The sequence below is a fragment of the Rhinatrema bivittatum genome, chromosome 12 (genome assembly GCF_901001135.1).
Source record: "Rhinatrema bivittatum chromosome 12, aRhiBiv1.1, whole genome shotgun sequence".
Classification (NCBI taxonomy): Eukaryota; Metazoa; Chordata; class Amphibia; order Gymnophiona; family Rhinatrematidae; genus Rhinatrema; species Rhinatrema bivittatum.
In genome coordinates, this window is record NC_042626.1 from 23,578,531 (window position 1) to 23,605,644 (window position 27,114).

At 43.1% G+C, this 27,114-nt stretch overlaps 1 protein-coding gene across 1 annotated transcript in view; it reads left to right on the forward strand.

The window, feature by feature from the left end:
- SIK3 (SIK family kinase 3) overlaps window positions 1-27,114 on the forward strand; it is a 241,798-nt gene that overhangs the window by 140,009 nt on the left and 74,675 nt on the right. Inside the window, 2 exon segments of the mRNA XM_029572295.1 lie at window positions 4,754-4,870; window positions 7,170-7,233. Coding sequence (XP_029428155.1) covers window positions 4,754-4,870; window positions 7,170-7,233 — 181 coding nt within the window.

Sequence of the window (27,114 nt, forward strand, 5' to 3'; positions counted from 1 at the left end):
TAGAGGGTCAACTCAGCACAGAGAGTGGCATGAAGCTCCATGAGAGATGCCAAGCAGTCTTCCACAGTGGCGAGAGCAAAAACAGAAGAAAAATAAGTGGTAAAAAAATTCATGTTTCCCTTGATTTTTCTCTCATTTTTATTTGTTGCAAAAAACACTTTTCCCAGGAAAAATAAAATAAAAACTGGAAATGGAGGTCTCTATATATAAAGCAAAAGACTAATTGAACCATCTAGAAGCTAGAAGATGGTGAGCTTACTATCCCTAGACAGGGAAAATCTCTGGTAGAGGCCTGATGCTATTTCCCTATGGCATTGCTTGAGGAAGGGGCTGAGGGCTCAGAACTGGAGATGGCTTTCTCCTTTGCTGTGGTATAATCCATCAAAGGCTAAATTTACCAATAGTCAGTCAGAACCATAAGGGAAAAGAGTTTGAAGAAAAGTCCAAGAGGGCATGAACTCATTAAAAGTAACTGGCTAAGGTCTGTAAAAAATATCAGATTGGCATGGCGAGACCAATAAACAGCAAATACCATAAAGAACTTTCAAGACAGCAGGAGCAGAGGCAGAAACATCCATCATCCAAAGATATCAAGGGCATTGAATGTAGAGCAATGCAGCAGGGAGAATGCCATCAGTGCCCCAAAATATAGAGAGGATTAAGGCAGGAAGAAGAAGCCTCAAGGCACCAGAAGAGGGGCAAAGTGGTACCAAGTGACATGAGCACCCTCAAGGGAGAATGAGAAGTACAGCAAGTATGTAAAGCAATGGATTGGCACAGGAAAGCCAAAAATAAGTTCTGTAAAGACATTTGGAAAGAATACAACCAGAGCAGAGGCAGAACCACCCAAAAGCACCAAAATAGGCCCAGAGCAGCAGGAGCACTGGCCTTGAAGACCAGAATCCATAGTTTCCGAACAATGCAGCAAGAAAGGCATTAACACCATAATGCACTAAATGAGGGGCAAAGCATTACCAGCAGTGACATTAACACCACCCAAGGGACCATGAGAGATGCAGCAAGTGTTTAAAGCATAGGATTGGCACAGTAAGAACAATAGTAAGCACCATAAGACAGCTAGAGCAGAGGCCGAGCCACCTAAATGCACCAAGGGAGGCTCAGAGCAGCAGGAACTCTGGCATTGTTTTTTTGAATTAGTTCTTGTTTTGTTGTTTTTTTTTACTTTAAAAATCACAAACCATAGATGCTGAGAGTGCAGCGCAGCAAGAGAGTGGTGTTGTAAGCTGGGGACCCTATGGTACCATCCCCTCCAATCCTGTGCCCCTACTCTGTAGAATCCAAAATGAAGAGGAAAACAACAATGCAATCTTGTAATGTTTATTATACAAGTTCACTACATTCATTGCTTACCCTGTGTAGTTGATCAGATAACTCTAAACAGAACCGTTTAATTCCTATTTAAGATTTATATCACCTGGTTTTCGTCTGCTTCAGAAGTCATTGGCGAGTTGAAGAAGGCATGTCTCTGTGCTGCCAGGACCTTCTGCATGTCTTTGGTTCTTAGCACTTTCTATTGTCTTTTGGAGATTCCTGGTTTGAGCTCTTGTGCTGGTGATTTTGTACATGGTCATTGTAGGCAGAGCTTTGCTAGTCATCATAGGTATCTGGTTTATGAGTGGATGACTGTTGGTTGCTGGGCAGCTTTGCCATCTTATGACCAGGTCTTCTAGATACATGATTGATTCTTCTAACTCCCGAGGATGCCTGGTTACATTAGAATGCATTGCCAAGCTTTTGTTGTTTTACATGCGGCACGAATGACTCGCTCCTGTAGCACACTGCCATTATTTCTTTAGGCTAAAGTTTTGCCTCAATCAGCCTACCAGCACCATGCACCACTCTGGCTGACCCCCAGTTTTCCACCTATCTTTTAAGTTGCCTTTACCCATCATCCAAGAATCACTTGCAGGTCCCTCCTGACACAGCCCAATTGGCGAAACACAGTTGTGTCGGGAGACTATATTAATGTAGATCTTTAGTACAATAACTCAGTTCAGACAGCATTGTGAAGTATTCAGTGGTGTCTTTTAACAGTTCACACATCTTTGCTCATATATCCTTCCATGAAGACCATGCTAATATGTGTTCTCTTTTCATGTGATGCAGCATGCCAGTGTCTGCCCCAGTATTTTCTCTCTACTGATGCACATACAGCAGTAAATGCACTCTGTGAAATACAGCTCCTCCTGAGCTCTGAAATGCACCCACACCTCACATTTCTTCCAGGACTTCCTCCTCCCTCTCTGCAGGCTTAGGTGCTGCTGCTGGGGCTGGGGTTGAGGGAGGATTGTGAGAGAAAAAGCCCAGGTGAATCACTCAAGCCCTCCTCTTCTGGGAGAGTGTTCTTTGCCTCAGCAGTATTTCTTTGTGCCTCCTCTGTCTGCTCAATAGACAATAGCACACTAGTAACTAGACTCCCCTCCCCCAAGTTCTCCTTAGCTGCTAGCTCTTCTCTCTTCTGGTTCTGAGAAGCCCTTGCATGCATCCTCTGAATCATACTTTCTTACAGGATCTGCTGCAGATATTTCCCAGGAGGTATCAGGAAGGAGCGCTGTGCTTCTTTTGGCTTCTTTGCTCCCAGAACTGCCCTTGTCCCTCCACTGCCAGTGCCATGTTCCACTGACTTTCTTCTCCTCTCCTTGCACCTTAGGACTAGAGCTAACAGTGGCAGTAGGCAGCACATGTTCTTCCAGCTATAGCTTCTTCTTGCTTAGTGCTATCTGTAATTGTGGTTTTCCCCTGAAAAAAAAATCTCTTTTTAGCTTTGGTTGAGGGAGTGCTGGTAGTATTTAGTAGTGCTAGATGTATTGGGATTTGCACTTACAGATGCCTTTTCAGATGGAGGAAAAGCTTTTACTCTTCCTCTGCCATTACCACCACAGTACCTTCCTCTTCCTTGCAATCCCTGTGACATGGAAGATTGACAGTTGTCACTAACTGTGCCTGCTACCTATGGAAAAGGGTTTGTCTTTTTGCAAGTACTGTAGTGTTTGTGTGTACTTCTTTTTCACTGCTCTCACACACTGCCCATTTTGGTAGTGGTACTTTCCCCACAGATGAAGAGAGAGTTTATATAAAAACAGCATACCACCACACACTTTCCCTCTTCAAGATGTGACTCGGAGAAGGAAACATTCAAGCCTGGCTTCTTTGCTCTATTTCCTAATCAGTACATGCAAACTGTAGTGCATTTCTGTAGTTAAAATCTCTGTCTCGGTATACTGACTGAACCCAATATAGAGAGAACAGAGTGTTTTCCTTCTGCTCTGCTTTTGCAGTGTTAAGTTATACTGTGTGTATCCTAGTGACCTCACAGGCAGTCTGGTTTTTAGGATATTAACAAGGAATATGCATGAAAAGTTTGTATATACTGGTTTTCCGATGTATGCAAATTTATCTCATGCATATTCTTTGTGGGGTCATTAGGACAGATTTGAGAGCCCTAACCTAGACAGTATGGAGCCAGTCCATAATAGTTGGAAATTCTGGGATTGCCTGATCATTGGTTGAGTGGCAGGAGCGAGCTTGCTCTGCTTATATCGTCATCTTCTGGTGTTTTATCCAAATTTAGGAAACTTATGACACTGAACCTCATATATTTTATCACATGCCAGAATTAACCAGAAAAATGAAGCTCTCAGAAGTGCATGTATTTCTTTATTATATTTATAAATCACCCAGCCTCCTAAGACTCCAGGTGATGTACAAATTCCATTGCGTAAAAATTTTAAAAAGTTACACAAAAACAAAATACAGTACAACATGTAGAAGTACTTAGTTCAAGTGAGTGACATTTTAGTCAGGAATTGGAAACAATGGGAGGTGCAAATGCTTTTTTTTTTTTTTTTTTTTTAAACTGTGTGCATTAAGGATGGACCCATATAATTTGCAGAGATAGAATTTTCAAGCAACATTACATTTGTGAATTATGGAAGGATAATATTGAAATTGAAAGATTTTTAATGCGTTTTATTTTTGTATGTTATGATTTTAATTTGTAATTTGGTTGGTTCATTTTATGTATGTTAATTTGTAAACAGTTTTTAGAGCACTAGCTAATCATGCAGTTTAGAAGTTTATTAAAGGATAAAAAGATTTATTTGGGACTTGTGTGGTAACCCAGATCTTTATAATAATTTGCTATTATGTTTCGTAATTCACTGAAATCATTTCGTGAAAGAATTGTTATGTGAATTATGGAAATTGAATACTGAAATTGAATTGCCTGGTGAAGAAGCTTCTTATCTCTTGACAGAGCTTTTGATTGGGATTTGTACATTTTCTTCCTTCCTATGAAACTCTTCCCGTATAATATTGTCTAGTAATCTTTGGTATCGCTGTGCTGGGATAGAGCTAACTGTCTGTGCTGCCTCCAGTTGACCTTGGTGCTTGCAGGTTCACAGCTGCCTGACCTGCATGTTCGGTTCAGATGGACTGTGGTTGCTAAAATTCAAAGAACAGCATCAGACTTGGACAATAGCTAATAGAGCACATTTAATTTCTCTGTTACTTAGAAAAAAAATTGCATTTAATTATTTTAGGCAAAATCACTAAGCCGGAGAAAGAAAATGAGTGTCTTGTGTATCGAAGATTATAATTGGGGAAGAGATACTGGTATTTGTTGATTTTATGTTATATTGTGCTACGCCTTGAACACCTTTGGTAGGAAAGCGTGTAAGAAGTAAATGTTTGCTAATGAAGATCCTCCTCCTGCATTTTTTTCCTGTGTTAGGTTGCAATAAAGATCATAGACAAGACGCAGTTGGACGAGGAGAACCTGAAAAAGATTTTTCGTGAAGTTCAGATTATGAAGATGCTATGCCACCCGCACATTATCCGACTGTATCAGGTAATGCCTTCATCATTCTGGTCTCTTCCCGTCTCACCTTTCTTTTTTTTTGTCCCCCTTCCTAAGTCTCCTCCCGTCTCCCAAACACACACGTGCACGCACACAGTTTCTGCAACTAGGATGCATGATTTTTACTGGGTTCAAAAAAGGATTAGACAAAAGTTATGGAAGATTAATCTGTTGGAGGTTAAACACAGCAGCCAGAGAATTTGTTCGCTCTGTGCATCCCTAAGTCATCACTGCTGGGAGGGTGTGACATGAGATAAATAATTTGATACTTCCTCTGAGCACCTGCTGCTTGTTGCTGTCACAGATGGGATATCGCACCTTTGGCCTAATCTAGTTTGGCAGTTATATTCTTTAATTCTTTACCTTTATCCTAAATATATATAAAACATCTCCTTAGTAGAGAATAATGGTTTCTTCATTTTGCCTGTTTAATTTACTACGCCTACTACTGCTACTCAACATTCTTATAGCACTACACGACATATGCAGCACTGCACAAACACACAAAAAAGGCAGACCCTGCTCAGTGGAGTTTACAATTTAATAAAACAAACATACAAGACAAGAGACTTGGAGTGTTTCATAACAAGACAGTGGTTAAAGAAAAGAAAGTTAGTTAATGACGCTAAAAGCAGACAATCAGACCTAAGATTTAAAAGCAGCTTCAATAAGGTGGGTCTTTAGATGGGATTTAAACACGGCAAGAGAGGGAGCATGATGCAGCAGTTCAGGAAGTCTGTTGCAAGCACATGGCGTAGCCAGGTGGAAAGCACAGTCTGGAACTGGCGGTAGAGGAGAAGGGCACAGATAAAAATGACCTATCCGACGAGCGGAGTGCAATAGGAGGGGTGTAAAGAGAAATAAGAGAGGAGAGGTAGTGAGGTGCTGCAGAGTGAAGAGTGAAGAGAGGAGAGGTAGTGAGGTGCTGCAGAGTGAAGGCACATGTAGGTGAGAGAGGAGCCAATGCAGTGACTTCAGAAGAGGGGGTTATATGCAGCAGCGGATTCCCGCTGACGACCGGCCTGGGGATTCGCCGCCCAGGAGATACCACGTGGTCTGCCGAGCGCGGCTCTGTCATGGCCGCGCTCAGCAGACCACGTGACTAGCGCAACCGGCCCACCGGGTGGGTGCCTGATCCCCCGATAGGCCAATCTGCTCTGGTTATATGAGTGTACTGACTTTGGCGAAAGATAAGTCACACAGTTGAATTTAGGAAAGATTGCAGTGGAAAGAGATGGCTTGCCGGGAGACTTGTGAGGAGCAGGTTGCAATAGCTGGAGGATATATGAGAGTAAGGGTTCTGGCAGTGTCTTCAGAAAAGAAGGATAGATTTTGACAATGTTATAGAGAAAGAAACTGCATATTGTAGCAGAGTTTTGGATACACATAGAGACGAGAGAGGAGTCGAAGATGACTCCTAGGTTGCTGCTTTGTATGTTAATTACCCCTCAGTAAAATGATTTGTTCTTCTCTGCCTTTGTCCAAAATGACATCACTTCATTGATGATGGTACATGCACAGAGTGAGCACACATGTTCAACTTTTACAAATCAATCATTTTTCATACCCAGTAAAGTAATTCTGTGTAGAAAAGAAATCTTTAATTAGCTTAAAATAATTTATAGCACTTTCTTTTGAACACTGAATTCTTTATTGTCTGGGCTCAAAACAGACAATTTATAAAGTGTGATTAAGTTGTAGTATAAACCAGTATTTGTCAAACATTGCAGTAGAGTTCGGTAATCCAGCAGAGTTCCCTGCAGCATATTTGCAGTCTGACTCAGGCTTTTTCCCTTGGATGTAGCACCAGAGCAGGGTCTTTCCAGGTCACATCAAAACAGTCTGTTGCCACGAAGACAGTGAGCTGAAACCAAGAATCTTGAAATTAGGTTAATCGCTTTTGTAATGTCTTAACCAGAGGGCAAGGTGGGAGAGACCTGGGTTGCAGAGTGAGTCCGACATGCGCCAGCTAGCCCAGTTTGTATGGAATGCCTTGCTACTTTCTGTGCTCCACCTGTCTGTGCTGTATGCATTGCACATTATCAGTGATGCCTGAAGGTCTTCTCTTCTGTTATCTGTGCCGCATTCCTGCTGTGTGTGGCGGTATGGTGCCTGAATTGAATGGATGCGAATCGGCACCCCAGTACTTCCTGCCACTTGATTGTCCCTTTCATAGCATGTAATGCGTCTTTCTTCTGTAGATAGCACACTTAGTACGTTGCATGCCTTTTCCATCCTTTTTATGGGCTTATCTCCTTACTTTTGCCTGCTCTTATGTTCTTGCATTCAGGTAATGGAGACAGAACGAATGATTTATCTGGTGACTGAGTATGCAAGTGGAGGGGAAATATTTGGTAAGTACATTCTTTAATCTGATAATATGTACAGCCTGTTAAAATCGTGCAACAGACTCCTGGCAGGAGTGCCCAAGTAGACTGAAAGATGTCCTTCAGCCCAAGAACAAATGGCTCTACAGAAAGATATGTGGGGTTTGTAATGCTGGGAAGAGCAGGGACTCCAAGCTTTCGTCATCATCTGGTGTCAGGCTGATTGGATTTTTTTGTGTGCATGTTGACACCCACACTGAAAAGTCATAACAGTGGTTCTGAGAATGTTCTCTTTTACCAAGTTATACATACATACATCCATTCAAACATACATATATTTCAGTTTTTATTTGCGGTAAACCACCTTGTTCTGCTTTGTAAGTTTGATTTGTGTGGTATATAAATATGAAATGAAAATGAAATTTTTATATGGATCCTGATCAGGGAATCTTACAGTAGATGTTATGGCAAAGGTTATGGTAAAGAGAAAATTCAGATAATGGACCAAGAAGACATACAGAGAGATCAGGGGACGTGGGAGGAAAAGATGCAATCAGAATTTGGAATGGGAGACAGAGGCATAGCATCTTGGACTTCATGGGGGAGTTTGTTCCATAAAAAGGATACAAGCAATGAGAAAGATCAGAAGCGAGAAATCCCTTTTCTTGGTAGGTGGAATAAGGATGTAAGATACGAATCTGAGAATGGAGGGAACAAAAGGGGTTTTCAATACTGAAGAAGATAACACAGGTAAGTGGGAGCAAGGCCATGGATGCATTTATAGGTGAGTTTTAGGAGTTTGTATATAATCTTGTATTTGATCAAGAGCCAATGTAGGGGAAACATCAAGGGTATAGTGTGGGAATAGTGAGGAAGGCAAGCAGCAGGAATTTGAAGGAACTCTAGCAGTCGAAGTGTGGGGTCCGAGAAGCCTGAGAGCATTGTTTGCAATAGTCAGGACATGAGAAGATCAATGCGTAAAGAAGAATACAGCAGGAGTCAGTGAAGACTGGGATTTGCAGGTGTTGATAAGCTGGTAGACAGAAGAGGTATGTTTGAGTGTTACATCCAGATTTTGGCAGCATTAGTGAAAGATAGGGGGCAGAATCAGTAGAGAGAAATCCTGAAGGAGATTGCATCAGGGTTGTAGGAAAGAAAAGTGCTCTGGTTTTTTGGGGGGGAGGGGAGGAGCGGGCTTAATATGAGAAAGTGAGATGTGCTGAGGATTATCCAAGATGATCAGTTGTTATGATGGGCTTAGTATGGTGCATTCCAGTTATACCTGAAACTTTGCATCTTGCTTAAAGCTCTTAGCTATCAGTAGGATGTGCCCCTCTTGTTAGGGTTTATGCATCTATCCTGAGGGCTTTTGGATACCTTGGACTGCAAAGCTGAGATCTTCCACATTTTAGTGTTCTTAGGACACACTGACTGAGATAGCAAGAGAAGTGATTCTTATGGCCCATACGCATTTACAGACCGATACAGTAAAACGCGCTCCGCTGAACACACTGTTTTACTCGCAATTGGACGCGCGTCCACTACCCCTTATGCAATAAGAGGTTTAGTGCATCCAAACCCCCCCGTAACTAATGCATGTTGATGAGGCTATTAGTTATTTGCCCAGGATACAGGAAAAAAAAATGTGCACCCAATCTGCACATTTTACGCTAATTTCTGAGCAGCCCAAAAAAGGGTACAGAAAAGCAGAAAATACTTCTTTTCTGTATATTCTCCAACTTAATATCGTGGCAATATTAAGTCGGAGGAACAAAAGGTTAAAAAAAAAAAAAAAAAAAAGTGCTGTCAGGTTAGGAAAACAGGCGCTCAATTTTATGAGCATCCGTTTTCCTAATCCGTGGCTGTGCACAAGTTAGGAAAATGGACACTCGTAAAATTGAGCATCCGTTTTCCTAACCTGTTGACAGCCACCTCTCCTGGGCTTCTGCTGCTAAGGAGGCGCTGGGGGCGTGCTGTTGTCCCTACTGCCTCCTTTTTAGCCCGACACCCCCCCCCCCCCTCATTTAAATACGGTATCGCGCACCCAGGAGAGGTGGCTGGGCGTATGTTAGGAAAGCGGGTGCTCGACACTGAGCACCCGTTTTCCCTCGCATTTTTTGTACCGGCCTGAATGAGAATGAATAGTTGTAAGCATCGAAAGATTACTGAATGCTAAAAAGGCATGATAAAGAAACAAACAAAAAAAAAAAACAGGAAATGCATTTGACGGATTTTCCCTTCTTGCTCATGAATAGTCATCTAAACTATAACTTCTTAGAACGGCTTAACTGCAATAACATTACATCACACTGTGTAGCTCAGCAGTCAGCATCTGTTGGAGAAACGTAAGCCTGGTGTTGCTGATGTCTTGTTTATTGAAGCTTTACTTGAATTTCAGCTACCGTGTTGGAAGTAGACATGAAATATCAATAACAAGCTTAAAACAGTCTTGTAAATAAATTTAAACCCACTGAGCTGTGTGATAGAAGCGTAGTTTTCCCTGCTGTTTGATTAGAGTGGTGCAATATGCAAGATATGGATAAGACAGTTGAGCTTTGAAATCAGGAGTTGCTCTATCACTTTAAGTTAACCGTCCTGCTTCATGTTTGTGTATATGAGAATAACACCACCATGGCAGTATGCTAAAACTCTTCAACTATCCATGCTCAGCACGTTTTCTAAGCCAGGCCATGGGGCTAGTGGCCAGTCTCCTGCTTGGGATGCATCAAAGTCTTGTACAGTTGATACATGATTGAAGCAGATTGGCAGACTTCTTCAAACAGATGAAATGACCATTGTGTGTAAATTCTGCCATAAGCAGTGGGCGCCGGATTGTTTCCTCTGAGAGAATAGTTTGTGACCTTGGGCAATACAGACACCAGTAAGTCCTTGTGGGGCCTGTCTGAATGTAGCTCCTGCTTTCTGCGTATACCGGATACTGTTCTGTGAGGCTTGTTTCCCTCCTGGAGAATTTCCGAAGGCTTGCTCTTCCTGTAGACTCCAGCCTTTCAGGTCATTCAGAGGTTGGGAAGCAGTTAGCCCAAGGAATAAACATAGGCTTGGAATCCTTTTCCATTTGCACATCTGTCCTTCTCTCTTTGAGACTTTCTCGAAACCTGCCTCGCACATCAACCTTTCCAGTCCATGTCCCCCCCCCCCCCCCCCCATTTGTCCAGTCCTGCTTTCTGTCTGGACTCCCTTGTGAAACATTGTGGTTTTGTTCATTTGATCTCCTGGCCTTACTCTGCTTCCTCTCTCTACTCTTCTGTCTTCAAAAACTCCCCATCTGTTCTCCATGCCTCTCCCCTGGTTTACCCCTTCTCATCTCTCCCCCACTCTTTAACTTGGCCTGCTTTCATCTGTAGTTATAGGGTGCCTTCAGTGTGCTCAGTACTTTGGATGAAAGCGCTGCACAGCTATATATTACTAAAATAAATAAAGTAAAATACTGGAGGCCATGCATGAGAGATCTCTGATTGGAGCCAGATGGGAAGGAGGAAGGAGAAACCTTGCAAGCCGTAACTTTCAGCTTCTGAATGTCTGGATACACATTGCATTTCAATGGAGCTGGCTTTTGGTTGACTGTATTGAGGTAGTATGCTAGAACCAGCATGTGTGGGCTGATGATTTGTTGCTGGGCTAAGGAACAGATAGCAATCACATTAAAATCTAGGAGGGCATGCCTTGTAGTGGCTGATCCTGTTTTCTTTCTGGTCTCTTTTTTTTTTTTTTTTAATTTTCGTGAGCTCTGTATGGTGCTCTCACTAACAGAATTGTATCAAAGACCTGTGATTTTCAATATTCCTTTTATTGGAATATATCCCTGGGGGAGAAAAAAAGTATTTTTTTTTTGGTGCGGGGAGGGGGGGGGGGGGGAGCATGTGGCTCTATGCAGCCAAGCCACTTGCTGAGGCTAGATTTTCAGTGAACTGTTTGAAATGCTGCAGTAAATAGATTACGCGTAGACATTAAAGGAAATTTAAAAGTCCTACATTCACGTAGTATAGTAAATGTTTGATAAACATTTTTTATTTTCTGTGTAAAGAAAAGCAAAATAAAATTCCTGAAGACTGTTCTGCAAATCCTGTTGAGGCATGTGGCTGGTGTTTTGGAAATGTTTTCGAGCTTTGCAGGCATCTCCCCTGCAGCACCAGCTATGCACAGTAACCTGCATGGAGCAGCAGTTACTACCCTAAACAGAAGGCATGGGGGCAACCTGCTTGCTGGGCAGACTGGATGGACTACTTGGGTCTTTTTCTGCTGTCATTTACTGTTACTCTACTGATCTCTGCTTCTAGGAGCTGTTGTCTAGCATTCGCTTAATGTTGTTAATATTCCTTCTTTAAATTTTGCCCTACCCAAAAAAACAGTACGGCAACATATTTTATTTACTCAGTCATGTCATGCAAAGCCCCTGTGTGTGTCTAGAAAAACTTGAGAAGCACTGCAATAAAATGATTCTCTGTTGCCCGCCACTGCTGCTGCCCCTACCATAATCCCCTCACTCACTGTTGCGTTCGTGCCTGTTCTCACCCTCGCTCCACCCTCTCTACCTTTGTGTCGACTCCCTTCGGGTCTGACGGACAGATGCTGCCGCGGCTTCTCCTCGCTGCTTCTCCCCAGAATCCCCGGGCTGGCCTGACGCTGCGGATCCACCATGTTCCTGATGAGGTAAGGGTACGTGCGTGTTCCAGAGATATACCGGCAAGGGCGCGAACCTCGGGGGTGTCCCCCCGTAGTGACGTCATTCGCTTCCAGCTTAAAAGGTCTTTGTTTGCTACTTCGAATCGAGTTAGCAAGGGGGAAATCTTTTTCTGCTGCTCTGCCTCCACAAACTTACCAAGGGGTACCCGCTCCTCGGGGGCCCCGCTCTTTCTTCTTGATTTCAGACTGCTAAGACAGGATCCGGTTCTCGCTCCTCGAGGGCCTACGTCCCTGCATGCTCAGAAGACTCCTTAATGCCTGGAAGCGATCGCAGACGTGAACACTGATGTAGAAACTGGTCCAAAATCCACTTCTGAATACCTCTTCCGCAGGATACTGGAAGAGAGATGATGGCAATACCAACAAAACGATCAGGGTGATAGAGATATCTTCTTCTTCGGAATCAACAGTGCTGTACACCTCCAGCACGACTTCCGAGTGAACCAATCGCAACACTGGTAGCTAGAGATGTCTTCTTCCTCAGAATCAACAGTGCTGTATACCTCCAGCACGACTTCTGAGTGGACCAAACACAAAGCTGTAAATAGAGATATCTTCTTTATAACTGATTTATTTAAAGACTTTTCTATACCGGTATTAGTGGGGGACGTCATACCGGTTTACATTTGAAACATTAAAGCTTGGAAAATACATATTAACAAGGGCAATTAATGCATTAATAACTGAAATGTGACATCAAACATCTAGGAAGGAATAGCAGCATTCCTCAACCAACGTCTGAAGGTGGTAAACTGGATGATTAACAACAGACTTCAGATAAACAGGGACAAAAGGAAGATCCTATGAGTGAGCAATTCACTATGACCAGAATAATGCTCCCACCCTGAATTATCTTGGATGATGTCATGGCTGCTTTCACAGCATGAGTTTAATAGCTTAAGAGTTATCCTTGACTCTGTTGTGACCATAGAGAGCCAAGTATCAGCAGTAATGATGAAAGTATTCTGTGCCTCCAAAAGGTGAAGCAATTATGCCTCTTTCTGCAGCTAACCAACCTCAAAATGGACATGAAATCAATAATACTACTCACACACTTGGACTACTGTAATGCCATCTATCTGTGCCTGCTTAAAATAAGAGTAAACTACAGGTAATCCAAAATGCCATTGCCAGAACAATTAGAAGTAGGAGAAAATGGAGCCTTCAAAGATACAGCACCAGATCTAATGGACTCACTTCCCCATCAGCAAAATATTAAAGACTTCTTGGACTTTCAGGACCAACTAAAAACATGGCTCTTCAGCCAGTTGACCTGTACAAACTGAAATTATACTGTAAGATATAATCCTGTTTTTAGTAGATCAAATCATTGAGAAGCTACATTCTCTGTAAAATGATACTTGGGGTAAATAACAGAGATTAGATTTTCTGAAATACAATAATATTTTGGTTGCCCTTCTCTGTACCTTCTCCATTGCAACTATATCTTTTTTGAGATGGGTTAACTCTTCACCTGAAGTATGTGGGCTAAGTGAAATCATCATCATCTTCTCTCTATACGATAAAACTTTTATATGCTCCAGGTAATCCCTGGGTTGTGTCTGCTCATGGATCATGTGATGACATCACCCAGAGCAGGGCGGAGGGGCTGCAAGCAGTGAGGGAGGAGTGCCCACGTGTTTGCATGGAGTTTTGATCTCTTCGCCCTCTTCATGGCCAATTCTACTAAAACTGATGTGTGAGGTAATTGCACCAGGCCATAACACTGAGACTTTTTAAGCCGAAATTTTAAGTCTAATTTTCTGGCTTCCGGGAAATTGGACTGTGGGGACTCCTAAGATTTCAGAATTACAGAATCTAAAACCGTATGAGATGGCAGGGCCACTGGCTCAGAAGGAATGCCTAAGATCTTTAGTATTCTGAAGATCTCCTTGCAGGGTTCTGGGATCTTCCTGATTTCCACTTTCACCCATTTTTTCTAGAATATATCAGATCCTCTGGAAGGGAAGAATGTTTGGGTGGTTCCTCTAGTTGGTCAGATGAAAGGCATGTAGATGAGGATGGTGACAATTGTGGGGAATGGTAAGATAGAGGGGAATCTGCCTTATCTGCTCCTTAGGGACAGAGGAGCTTTCTGGTAATCTAGGGCTCCTCAGACTATCTCTTGTGAGTGAGTGGTTGCCCTTCTCTTGTATCGCTCCATGGTGAGTTGTATCGCTCCATGGTGAGACCGCACCTTGAATACTGTGCACAATTCTGGTCGCCACATCTCAAAAAAGATATAGTTGCAATGGAGAAGGTACAGAGAAGGGCAACCAAAATGATAAAGGGAATGGAACAGCTCCCCTATGAGGAAAGGCTGAAGAGGTTAGGGCTGTTCAGCTTGAGAAGAGACGGCTGAGGGGGGATATGATAGAGGTCTTTAAGATCATGAGAGTTCTTGAACAAGTAGATGTGAATCGGTTATTTACTCTTTCGGATAATAGAAGGACTAGGGGGCATTCCATGAAGTTAGCAAGTAGCACATTTAAGACTAATCGGAGAAAATTCTTTTTCACTCAACGCACAATTAAGCTCTGGAATTTGTTGCCAGAGGATGTGGTTAGGGCAGTTAGTGTAGCTGGGTTCAAAAAAGGTTTGGATAAGGTATTGGAGGAGAAGTCCATTAACTGCTATTAATCAATGTTACTTAGGGAAAAGCCACTGCTACTATTTGCATCCGTAGCATGGTGTTTATTCTAAAGAAAGTACAGCTGCAAAAGGTAACTTGAGACTTTATTAGGGAAAGACAAAGGGATAGGGACAAGGAACAGAACAAAGCACGAGGAAATAGTTTGTTCTGGGGGGCGACAGGTCCATACAACTGTACAATCACCCAGCCACCCCAAAGTTCTAGTGAGGTGCATAATCTTTTATACCTTTCATACTGACCAATCATAGTACATTCAAAGTGTTATACTTAGATAAGTGCAGTGCATTTCATTTGAGAATGTATTAGACCAATCAGCTAATGGGTCTGGGGTGTTGGCTGGCTGCATTCCAGCACGTAGGCAGAGTCCTTTGCATTCTGTATCTAACACTGGTATACAGGAATACAGCACTAAGAGGTGTCAGAAAGACAGTGCATACCTACATCGGGATCTTCTTGGTGTTTGAGTAATTGCCAGGTTCTTGTGGCCTGATTTGGCCTCTGTTGGAAACAGGATGCTGGGCTTGATGGACCCTTGGTCTGACCCAGCATGGCAATTTCTTATGTTCTTATGAAGAGTAGTCTCTCCCCTGTTCCTCTTGGCTCTGATCCAGGATGGGAAAATGAAGCCTTGGTGGGCTGATGTTCAGGTGCAAAGAGGAGAAAAGCCCTTTCATTATTGAAGAGATCTGTTCCATCATCTCTGTTGATCTCCCAGATGAAGAAAGTGGAGCCACGTTTCTTCATCAGCTCTTTGTGTGCTGGTGACGAAGGGTAGGGTCATTTGTGTGACCATAATGTAGGAATAGCTGCTAGATGTATGTCAGAGACTGGAGCATGTAGAGACCTATTGTGTCTAGGTTCCTCAAAGGTTGTCTTTTCCCTGAAGAACTGAGTTTCTTGGAGTTCTTCACGTTTTCGTCTCGACACCTGATTCCACAATCCACCCTTTACAATTAGTTCAAAATTCAGCCGCCCGTATTCTTTCAGGAACCTCTAGTAGAAATCATATCACCCCAGTCTTATCTGCATTCCATTGGCTTCCTATTAAATTCAGAGTCCAATACAAGATTTTGACGATTATTCATGCTCTTATTTATAACACTTCCTCAACATGGCTTTGCTCTTCACTCCGGATTTATAAACCAGCTAGACAGTTAAGATCCTTATAAAAAAAACCTCTTAGATACACCATCTGGCAGATTTGCTAGACTGGACATAACTCGCAAAAGAGCCTTCTCTTTGCCAGATTTCCTCCGTCTTATACCAAGGATGGGTTTTTAATGATTTCAAGAAATCATTAAAAACCCATCTATTTCAGAAAGCTTTTAGCTCCTTCTCCAGTACTTGATCGTAATCATTCCCTGTATTAATCCCATCCTTTTTACTCATTCCTACCCCTTGCCCTTCCTTCCTGCCCATCCTCAAAGCACTGTATTTGTATTGTATTCTGTTTCAGAGATTGTTTTATAAACTATTTAGTCTTGCTTATTTGTGGTTTTATTGTTTTATACATATTTATGTATGTTTTTAAAATGTGTTAACCGTTTTGATCAATTTCCAATTGTAAAAGCGGTATACAAACATTTTTAAATAAATAAATAAAAGAAATAAAGTCAGAATAAACCTGAAGATCACTGAAGATGATCTTGTTTGAGACATCCATGGTATTGGTGCATAAGTTTGTAGGACAGGTTCCACTTCTACTGAGACGTTTATGTCTCACTGTGGCTTCTTCAAGAAGGAAGTCCCCTGTCCTGTCACAATCATGCAACTGAGGGACAGGTTGTAAATACAGCTTTTGCATCATTTGTGTGGTCACTGAGCTCGAGTCTTTTTTGGGTGGCTTCAGGAATCTTGATTGTTCCAGCTGCAGCGGTCTTGAGACACTTGGTGGCTTGGACAGCTTTGTTTTCGGTGCATCTGCATCGTGTGGAGTCAACTACTTCATTCTTGATTGATGTGTGTCGCATGGTTTGGACGCTGCTGCGCCATGTATCGATGGTGCTGCATGCATCGGAGGGTGCACACCTTGGGCTGACACATGTGCATTGCACTGTGGTGTGCTGTGAGTGGCTGCGCCGACCACTTGGGTCCCTGACCCCATTCTTGGGTGTCCCTCCTACTCCTGTGCCGTTGTTCCTGGCTTAGAGGATGCAGATTTTGATTGTGGTCTGGCCTCGCTAGCTGAAGCACTGCCCTTACTTTTATGGGGATTGGCTTCAGTCGACTTGGGGTGCTTGCTCCTTTGTTTAGGCTGCCCCACCTTTGGTGAACCCTCCAATGGCGCTCATTTGTGCGTGTCTCTGTGTTGGGGTTTTCAGCCTGGTGACGACTGCACGGTGGCGAGGCAATGGCACATAACTGCCCAATGGCGAGGATACCATTTCTGCTTTTCGCAGCCTTGCGATTTTTTTGGCCCTCTGATGCTGGGCCTGGGGAGACAGGCAGCCAGTCCTTACAAGTGGACTGGTCATGGTCAGGACCAAGATAAAGGTAACAATAATTATGTACATCCATTGCAGACATAATATGACCGCATGAGCAGTACTTGAACCCCAAAGTTTTTTTTATATCTTCTTAGCATTGAAAAGTGCTGGGGTTTTTTTTGTACGAACTGAGGTGAGAAGATTCACATCCGATCGGTAATGCAGAAAAATGCAACTGAAGAACTAACTGAGGTAACTGCGCAGGAACATCTGCACATGAGCATAGCATCAAGTTCTGTTATTCTGAAAAGATTCCGAGTCGCACTCCTCCGGATGAAGTTGCACCCAAGACAGCATGGCTATTTCTCTCGGCTTATCAACGGAAAACTTGATTTTATTCATTTCAATATTCATCTGTTGCTTCACTTGTGAATTTCCCAAGTGTTTCTCCTGTCAAACAGAGCCTGCTGGAACTTGTCTGTGATTGGCGGTCCAAAATGTTCTATTCTTTTAATAGGCTGTCAGTATTCCTGCCACGTACACTATCAGAGTCAATGATGATCTAGTTCTAGTTAAACACTAGGGAAGTGTATTGATCCAGAGACTGAAACCATGCACCATATTTTAGTTATTTAAAATCATTTATATCCCACTAAATCCAAATTATATATTCACAGCAGGGGATAAAAATCATTCATAAACATTAAATAAACATTAAAATACATAATTTATACCATAAATAGAACAAACATTACAATAAAACACAAGAAAAAATTATAAGCTGACAGTGTCTATCAAATAAAACTAGCTTACAATGCTTCTTGAATGCTTGCTGAAAGAAAAATGCTTTGGTGTTTTTCCTAAAAGACAGTTTCAAGATGCAAGTCTAAAGGTAAAAAGTTCCACAGAATAGGACCAGCTGTTGAGAAATTCCGTGATCTAGTATCACTCAAGCAAATCTAGCTAACAGTAGGAACACAAAATTATTTTGTTCTCAGATCTTAAAATTCTGATATACAATTGAATTGTCTAAAACATATGAGTCCATTCCCAATAAGTGCTCGAAAAACTAATATCACTAACAAATTTTAGGCATAAATAATCAGCAGCCAATGGAGACCAATGGGAATGAGGATAATCTCCCTAACATCCAGAATCTGCAGTAGTTGTAGCAATCGCAGTAGTATGCCGGGTAAAACTTGGTAAAACTATTTGGATTTATGTAGCTTCTTGTTTCTGAATAGCATTTAACACACATTTAATAATCCAGAAACACACATGCAGCCACATTTAGGGTAGATGATTCTGTTACCTGGACTTCCATATAGAGTGTGGACAAAATATAGGTCTCTTGTATGTAAAATGTTTTTGGTCATATAACGATAAGGATGGTTCCACTGGAAGGCTTTCTCCAGTGGAGAGGGATCCCTATGAAAGAGGTGCACAATTTATAAACACAAATGTACAACTTAGTTTGGGTAAGAAACAAAAGAGATATGATATGAAATTGATATGTTTATTTTAAACAATTATGGTGCTAGTATAGCCTTCAGGTTCTTGCCAAAATTTCAGAAATGCCATAATTCCCTGATCCACAGGGGTCTCCCTTCAGTCTTCTTTTTTCTGAGCTGCTGTTAGCCTCGCGGGAAAGAAGCCCTGTGTGGTAAATTCACACAAGAAAAAGTTTAAAAGATTTTTGGAAAAAGTTACCCCACCGTAAGGGTCTCACTATTTTTTCATCTTCGGTGAGTGAATTGATTTTTCCAGTCAATTCCATTATCAATAAAATCCATCAGAAGGCCGTGAACGGCTGTCCGGCCTTCAAAATGGCTACTGGGTTAAAAAAATGCCCGAATTGTACTTGCACTATGTCCATAACGGACCCACACACCGAATGTGTGCTATGTCTAGGCGAGAGATATGATGTGTCGACATGCCTGAAATGCACTGAAATGACGCCGAAGGGCAGACGAGAGCGTATGGAAAAGATGGAGCATCTTTTTCATCTCCAACTGATGCCATCGACTTCGACTTCAACACAGTTGTCTCCGGCTGGAGCGGTTAAAGTAGTTCTAAAAACTCGATGTCATCCGGATGAAGCGGGTGACCGACCATCACCGACCCCTTCCCGGTCGTCTATAAAATCTACTTTGATCATCGAAAAACAGGGCGTCGAGCATCGACAAAAGCACCGGCATAGACATTGAAGACCTCTGGATCCGGATTCAGAGACGATGCCCGGAGTTCCCTCTATGCCCATCGAACCATCTCCTAAGAAACCTCGGAGAGATGAGTGATTGATGCCCTCGAGGCCTACGACTCCTAGGCAATCCCCACCGATATCTGTGCCGGGAACCGAGCCTCCACAGGGACCTGTGGAACGGCCGGATTCGCCTTCACTGCCTCTCCCTATAGCTGCTCTGACTTCATCAGCTATCAGGGCGGAACTGGATGGTTATATCCGCCAGGCAATTCGAGATGCAATCCGAGAGATGCCTTCGATGCCAGTGCCAGTACCGATTCCACCTTTGATGCCGGTTCCATCACCGGCACCAATCCCTTCACTGGTGTCGATTCTATTACCGTCACCTAGGCCATCGCTGGCTCTGACTCCATCACCGATGCCGACACCCTCGCTGGCACCGATACCTACACCGATGCCGTATCTGTCGTGGTTGGCTCCAATTCTGGCTAAATTGGATACTCTTATCTGTGCCATTCCAGTGCAGCCTTTAGATGCTCGGATGCCAAAACCGGCAGGGGAAGAAGTACCAAAAGAACTGCCGGTACCTGAACCCATACCAGGCCCATCGGGAGTCTCTCATCCCAAACCTTCCTTCTCCCCATTATTTCTATCGAGACCACCGATTAAATCCTCGATGCCTTCGATACCATCATTCCATCCTCTATCGACTCCTCCGTGTCCACCTTCTTCGGACACTTGGGATGATGCAGATACTGATACTTCATCGGAGGATGTCCTATCGGATCCCTCGCCTCCAGAGGGAAGGAGAAAGTCCCCTCCAGAGGACCTCTTTTTCCACTTTCATTAAAGAGATGGTTGATACCATCCCTTTCCAATTAGTATCTGAAGAAGATACTAGACAGAAAACACTGGAAGTCTTGCAAGTCGTGGATCCACCAAAAGAAGTCCTGGCAATACCAGTACATAAAGTCCTTGTAGATTTGCAGCACAGGTTATGGGAACACCCCTGTACCATATCACCTGTAAATAAACGGACTGATGCCACCTATTTGGTACAGCACATTCCAGGCTTTCAGAAGCCCCAACTACCCTACCAATCGGTGGTATTAGAGTCAGCCCAAAAGAAATCTAAGAGGATTAAGCCACATTCATCTAATCCTCCTGGGAAGGAACACAGATTTTTGGATACCATTGGCCGAAAAATGTTCCAAGGATCAATGCTAGTTTCTAGAATTGCGTCCTACCAACTTTATATGACACAATACCAATGTAATCTGTGGAAAAAACTCCAAGAATTATCTGAATCTCTTCCCCAGCAATTCCAGGATTCCTTCAATAGCATCATTTATAAAGGTTTGGAAGCTGGAAAACATGAAGTTAGAGCAGCCTATGACAGCTTTGAAACTTCATCCAGAATGGCTGCTACAGGCATTAGTGCTCGCAGATGGGCCTGGCTTAAAGCCTCAGACCTAAGGTCAGAGATACAAGAAAAGCTCACAGACCTTCCTTGTACAGGAGATAATCTCTTTGGAGACAAGGTACGTGAGGCAGTTTCACAACTCTACATCAGCTTTCCTCTGTTCCACCAGAAGCCCAACCTTCTACATGTAGACCTCCCAGAAAAGATTCCAAGAGGCCATATTATAGACCACGGAGATACTATCCCCCAGCACCCCATGGTAGGTCAGCAAGACCAGCGCAAAGAGCACAAGCCCAACAACCAAGAGCACCTAGAAATCAGCCTCCACCACAAGCAGGTCCGGCCTCGGGATTTTGAAATCTCGCCAGAGAGCAGAAGCCTGTCTACCAATCCCACTCCAAATCTACCTGTAGGTGGTCGAATCACTTTTTTCCATCAAACCTGGTCGTGCATCACCACTGACCAATGGGTACTCTCAATCATATCTCAGGGTTACCATCTGGAATTTCTAACTGTGCCAAGAGATACTCCACCCACCTCGTCTTGGACAGTGAAAAATCAGTCCACGCGCTTACAAAAAGAATTATCCACCCTTCTGAGAGCCAGGGCCGTGGAACCAGTTCCCCAACCTCAGCAGGGCAGAGGATTCTACTCCCGATATTTCCTCATTCCAAAGAAAACAGGAGGCCTACGTCCCATATTAGACCTCCGAAATCTCAACAAATTTCTACGAAAAGAGAAATTCAGGATGGTATCATTGGGCACCATGCTGCCTCTACCTCAAAAAGGAGATTGGCTCTGTTCTCTGGATCTTCAAGATGCTTACGCTCACATTCCAATATTCCCTCCTCATCGCAAGTATCTGTGATTCCTCGTAGGACATCAACATTTCCAGTACCGAGTACTACCGTTCGGACTCACATCAGCACCTCGAGTATTCACAAAGTGCCTGGTGGTGGCAGCGGCCCAGTTACACAAGGAAAGTGTACACATTTTTCCCTACCTGGACGACTGGCTCATCAGAAGCCAGACAAGACAGGGAGCGCTGAACTCTGTCAAGCTCACCATAAATCTACTCCATTCATTGGGATTCCTAATCAACTACCAGAAATCCCATTTCATACCATCTCGCTTGTTGCAATTCATCGGCGCAGATTTAAACACCATAACTTCAAAAGCTTTCCTTCCAAAAGACTGGGCAGAGACTCTTTCCTCTTTAGCAGAATCTCTACACACACAGACACATGCGACAGCCCATCAGTTCCTAACTCTCCTAGGTCACATGGCCTCCACAGTTCATGTCACTCCTATGGCCAGATTAGCCATGCGGATCACCCAATGGACATTGAGAGCGCAGTGGATACAGGCCATTCAACCACTGTCCTCTCCAATTCAAATAACTCAACAACTACGTTCCTCGCTCCTCTGGTGGGCGAACACGGACAACTTGCTCACAGGCCTACCTTTCCAACAACCAATTCCACAAGTAACCTTAACTACAGATGCCATCCACCTTAGGATGGGGAGCACATATAGGGCATCTCTAAGCTCAAGGTACTTGGACGAAACTCGAAGCATCATTCCAAATCAATTTCCTAGAGCTTCAAGCTATACGTTATGCGCTGTATGCGTTCAAGGACTGCCTTTCTCACAAGACTGTCCTGATACAAACAGACAACACAGTAGCTATTGTGGTACCTGAACAAGCAAGGAGGTACAGGCTCGTATCTCCTTTGTCAAGAAGCAGCACAGATTTTGGACTGGGCCCTCACGCATTCCTTGTTTCTCCGGGCCACTTATCTAGCAGGCATACACAACGTAGTTGCGGACCGCCTCGGTCGTCAGTTCCAACCTCACGAGTGGTCCCTGGATCCCTTAGTAGCAACCAGGATATTTCAACGTTGGGGTCAACCAACAGTAGACCTCTTTGCATCCCAGCTGAATCACAAAGTGAACAGATTCTGCTCCCTGCACAGACAGAAAAGCCAGTTAACCAAGGTCGTCTTTGCTCGCCCTTGGAATTCAGGCCTTTTATACGCGTATCCCCCTATTCCGCTAATAACCAACACTCTCTGGTGAAGCTACAGTAGGACAAGGGGACCATGATACAAGTATGGCTTCTCATACTCCTCAAACTCTCGATCAGAAAACCAATTTGCCTGGGCACAGCACTCACTCTCCTAACTCAGGATCAGGGCCGGTTGCGCCATCCCAACCTTCAGTCCCCATCTCTAACAGCCTGGATGTTGAAAGCTTGATCTTGCAATCACTCAATCTTTCAACTAATGTCTCTCAAGTGCTTGTAGCTTCACGTAAGCCTTCCACACGACAAAAATTATCGTTCTAAGTGGAAAAGATTCACCACGTGGTGTGCACAGAAAAGGTATTGACCCCTTTTCCTGCCCCACTTCATCTTTATTAGACTATTTATGGCATCTTTCAGACTCAGGTCTCCAGACCTAGTCAGTAAGAGTACATCTCAGTGCAATCTCAGGGTACCATAATACGGTAGGGGTGCACCGATTTCAGTACCAACCCCTTGTTAGTAGATTTATGAGAGGTTTTAATTCATCTTAAACCTCCTATAAGACCACCAGTCACAGAATGGGACCTTAATGTGGTGCTAACAAGGCTCATACGTTCTCCTTTTGAACCCATGTCCTCCTGTGATCTTAAATTTCTAACATGGAAATCTCTATTCCTCATAGCTGTTACATCTGCTAGAAGGGTTAGTGAGTTATAAGCACTTGTCACATACTCATCCTATACAAAATTCCTACATGACCGAATGGTACTCCGTACACACCCAAAATTCCTTCCCAAGGTAGTTACGGAATTCCACTTGACTCAGTCCATGGTCTTGCCTACATTCTTTCCAAGACCTCACTCTCACCAGGGTGAAAGTGCTTTGCACACCTTGGACTGTAAACGTGCACTTGCATATTACCTAGATCGCACTGCAGTCCATAGGAAATCCACCCAGCTCTTTGTTTCTTTTGATAAAAACAAACCGGGAAAAGCAGTGGGCAAACAAACTCTCTCCAACTGGCTTGCAGATTGTATAGAGTTCTGCTATGTAAAAGCAGGCCTTCCTCTCCAAGGGCGAGTAAAGGCGCACTCAGTAAGAGCAATGTCAGCTTCCGTAGCGCACTATTGTTCTGTGCCAATAGCTGACATATGTAAAGCCGCAACATGGAGTTTTCTTCACACCTTTGCAGCTCACTACTGCCTGGACAAGGAAGGACGACAAGATTCAGCCTACGGACAATTTGTCTTAAAGAACTTATTTCCAGTAAAATTCCAACTCCTTCCACATCCAACCTGCTGTGATTTCAGGCTGCCTCATTTTCTCCAACAGTTCACCAGTTGTTGTGCCTGTTGCACAAGTTGTCCTCTGTTGGTCCATTACAAAAATGACTCAGCCTGCAGCTTGCTAATCACCCATATGTGAGGACTAGCATCCTGCTTGTCCTGGGATAAAGCAAAATTGCTTACCTTGAAATAGGTGTTATCCCAGGACAGCAGGATGTAGTCCTCACGAAACCCACCCGCCACCCCGCGGAGTTGGGTCCGATACGTTTTATTATTTTATTTTTGGCTAAAGCTTATTGCTACAAACGCGACTGAAGGGCGACCCCTGTGGATCAGGGAATTATGGCATGCTGGGCATGCTCAGTGGCCTCAGTGTGCCAGTCAAAAGTTTCTAGAAACTTTGACAGAAAGTTTTCCCGCATTAGGGCTCCGTCAGTGACGTCACCCATATGTGAGGACTACATCCTGCTGTCCTGGGATAACACCTATTTCAAGGTAAGCAATTTTGCTTTTTCAGCTGAAGTTCACGTCTTGTAGGTATTTGTAGAGTATCTTAGTGAATTCCAGTGCAGGAAGATACCTGGATTACACAAGTTCCTAATTTATGTCAGACTGTTCTAATAGAAATCAGTCACTCCTTATGATTTCTCATCATCAGATCTGAGGACATTTGCTGCTTGAAATAGCAAACTCCTGTAAACAGGATGCTTCATCCTAGTGGGTGTATTAAATTATTTAATGCAGAAAACTTGGCTAAATTAAAAAAAAAAAAAACACAAAAAATGCCAGTGTAGTCATAAAAATAAATTTGTGAGATAGCTAATGAGTCGGGCCTGCTTGGTGAGCAATGTTCTGGGTGATTGGGAGAAGGCATGGTTGCTGGGGAAAGAAAATGTATTGCATTGATGATACTGGTGCATGGAACAGTGTGGCTTGCTGGTCCACTCAAGCAGTACATCTTGCCGTTGGAGGGTAACCTGAGCTTGTGCTGGTGACCAACTACGCTAGAAGACGCCAAGAGTTGGCTAGCAATCAGATGTTCATCTTAATTCATGAATATGCAAATTGGTGTCAGATCCATTGTATTCAGCATAGTCTTGCACATTTCCAAAATAAATGTGAAAAGCCGACCAGTTATGAGTCACATGGGAATTGGAGCTACTTACAAAGATTGGGCTTCTCATTGCTGTAAGAGTGTTGTGGGTAGGAAAGTGTTAGCTTCATGAGACTAATGCTAAATTGTGGACTTAGAGGCCTAATTGGTGGGACTATACTGGGAGGGAGAGTGCTAATGTTTTAAATTGTAAAGACTACAGTAAGCCCCCTAATGAGAGTGGAACCTTGCTTCTGAGGCAAGGATTAAATATAAAAACAATATAATTTTTTTATTTGTATTATGTTGTATTTATTAGAATATATTTGATTATATACAATATTTATCATATATTATGTATTTTATATTGCTGTAAACCGTTCTCGGTTGTCATATGATGGACCAGAAAGTCAATATATAAATGTCAGATTAGAATAGAATCAGTTCCTGGATATCCAAAATTCATTGTATTAAAAAATTTTCAAGGGTTTTTCATTGTCTCCCCTAAATGAAGTCTGTCTTGGTAATATTTTGTAAAGGTTGAGAGGTCTTACTACAGAGCAACATAAATCATTTCCTTATCTCTTGGCCATATCTACTTGTTTGTTTCTGACCCCTTCTCCTTGCCATTTTATATATATATATATATATATATATTCTCTTCTGTAAACGGATTTTCATCTACCCCCTCTCCATCTACAGTCTTGTCAACCAGCAATGGTCTTTCCAGGGTCTTCTTTAGTGAACACTGAACTGAAGTATTTAATATTTCTGCCATTTCTTCATCTCTCTCCACATATTGCTCCTTGTCACCTTTTAGTTTCACACTTTGGGCTTACCTTCTTTCTCTAAAAGAACAGGAGGAAGCTGCTGGGGACGAAAGCAGCTCCTTCTTTCAAGATTTGGAGTTGGGTGTGCACCCAAGAGAGAAGGCCTAATTCTTTTATTGCTAATGGTCAATGAAGCTTTTAGGTGGGGATGCAGGCCAGAGGAGGAGACTGGAAACTACAGGCCAGTTAGCCTTACCTCGGTGGTGTGAAAATTAATGGAGACTCTGAAGGAAAGGATAGTGAACTGTCTATAATCAGGAGGGTTGCTGGATTCACTAGAGGAAAGTCCCGTAAGACAAATCTAATAGATTTTTTGTTTGGGTGACTAGAGTATTGAGGAAGAGCACTCGATGTCATCTACGAGGATTTCAGCAAAGCTTTTGATACGGTCCTACATAGGAGGCTTGTGAATAAAATGAGAAGCATGGGAGTGAGCACCAAGGTCGCTGCGTGGAGTACAAATTGTTTGACTGATAGGAGACAGAGTGTAATGGTAAATGGAACCTGCTCTGAAGAGAGAGCCATGTTAAGTGGAGTGCCCCAGGAATCGGTGTTGAGATCGGTTCTGTTCAATATCTTTGTGAGCGACATTGTGGAAGAGATAGAAAGTAAAGTTTGTCTATTTATGGATGATATTAAGATCTGCAACAGAGTGGACATTCCTCAAGGAGCAGACAGAACGAAAAGTGATTTGAGAAAGCTTGAAGAGTGGTCAACAATTTGGTAGCTGGGATTCAGTGTCAAGAATTGCAGTTATGCGTCTGGGATGTGGTAATCCAAAAGAGCTGTATATGATGGAATGTGAAAGACTGATGTGCACTGACCAAGAGAGGGATCTTGGGGTGATAGTGTCTGGCGATCTGAAGATGGCGAAGCAATGTGACAAGGCAATAGCTAAAGCCAGAAGAATGCTGGGCTGCACAGAGAGGAATAACCAGTAAGAAAGAGGAGGTGATAATGCCCTTGTACAGCTCCTTGGTGAGGCCTCACCTAGAGTATTATATTCAGTTCTGCAGCCCGTATCTCAAAAAGGATAGATTCAGGATAGAGACAGTCCAGAGAAGGGTGACAAAATGGTGTGGAGTCAGTATCTGAAGACTTACGAGGAGAGGCTGAATCATCTAAATATATATACTCTGGAAGAGAGGAGGTGCAGGGGAGATATGAAACAGAACTTCAGATACCTGTTGGAAAGAAAACAATAGAACTAGGGGTCACGAAAAGAAACTCCGGGGGGGGGGGACGCAGAACCAACGTCAGGAAA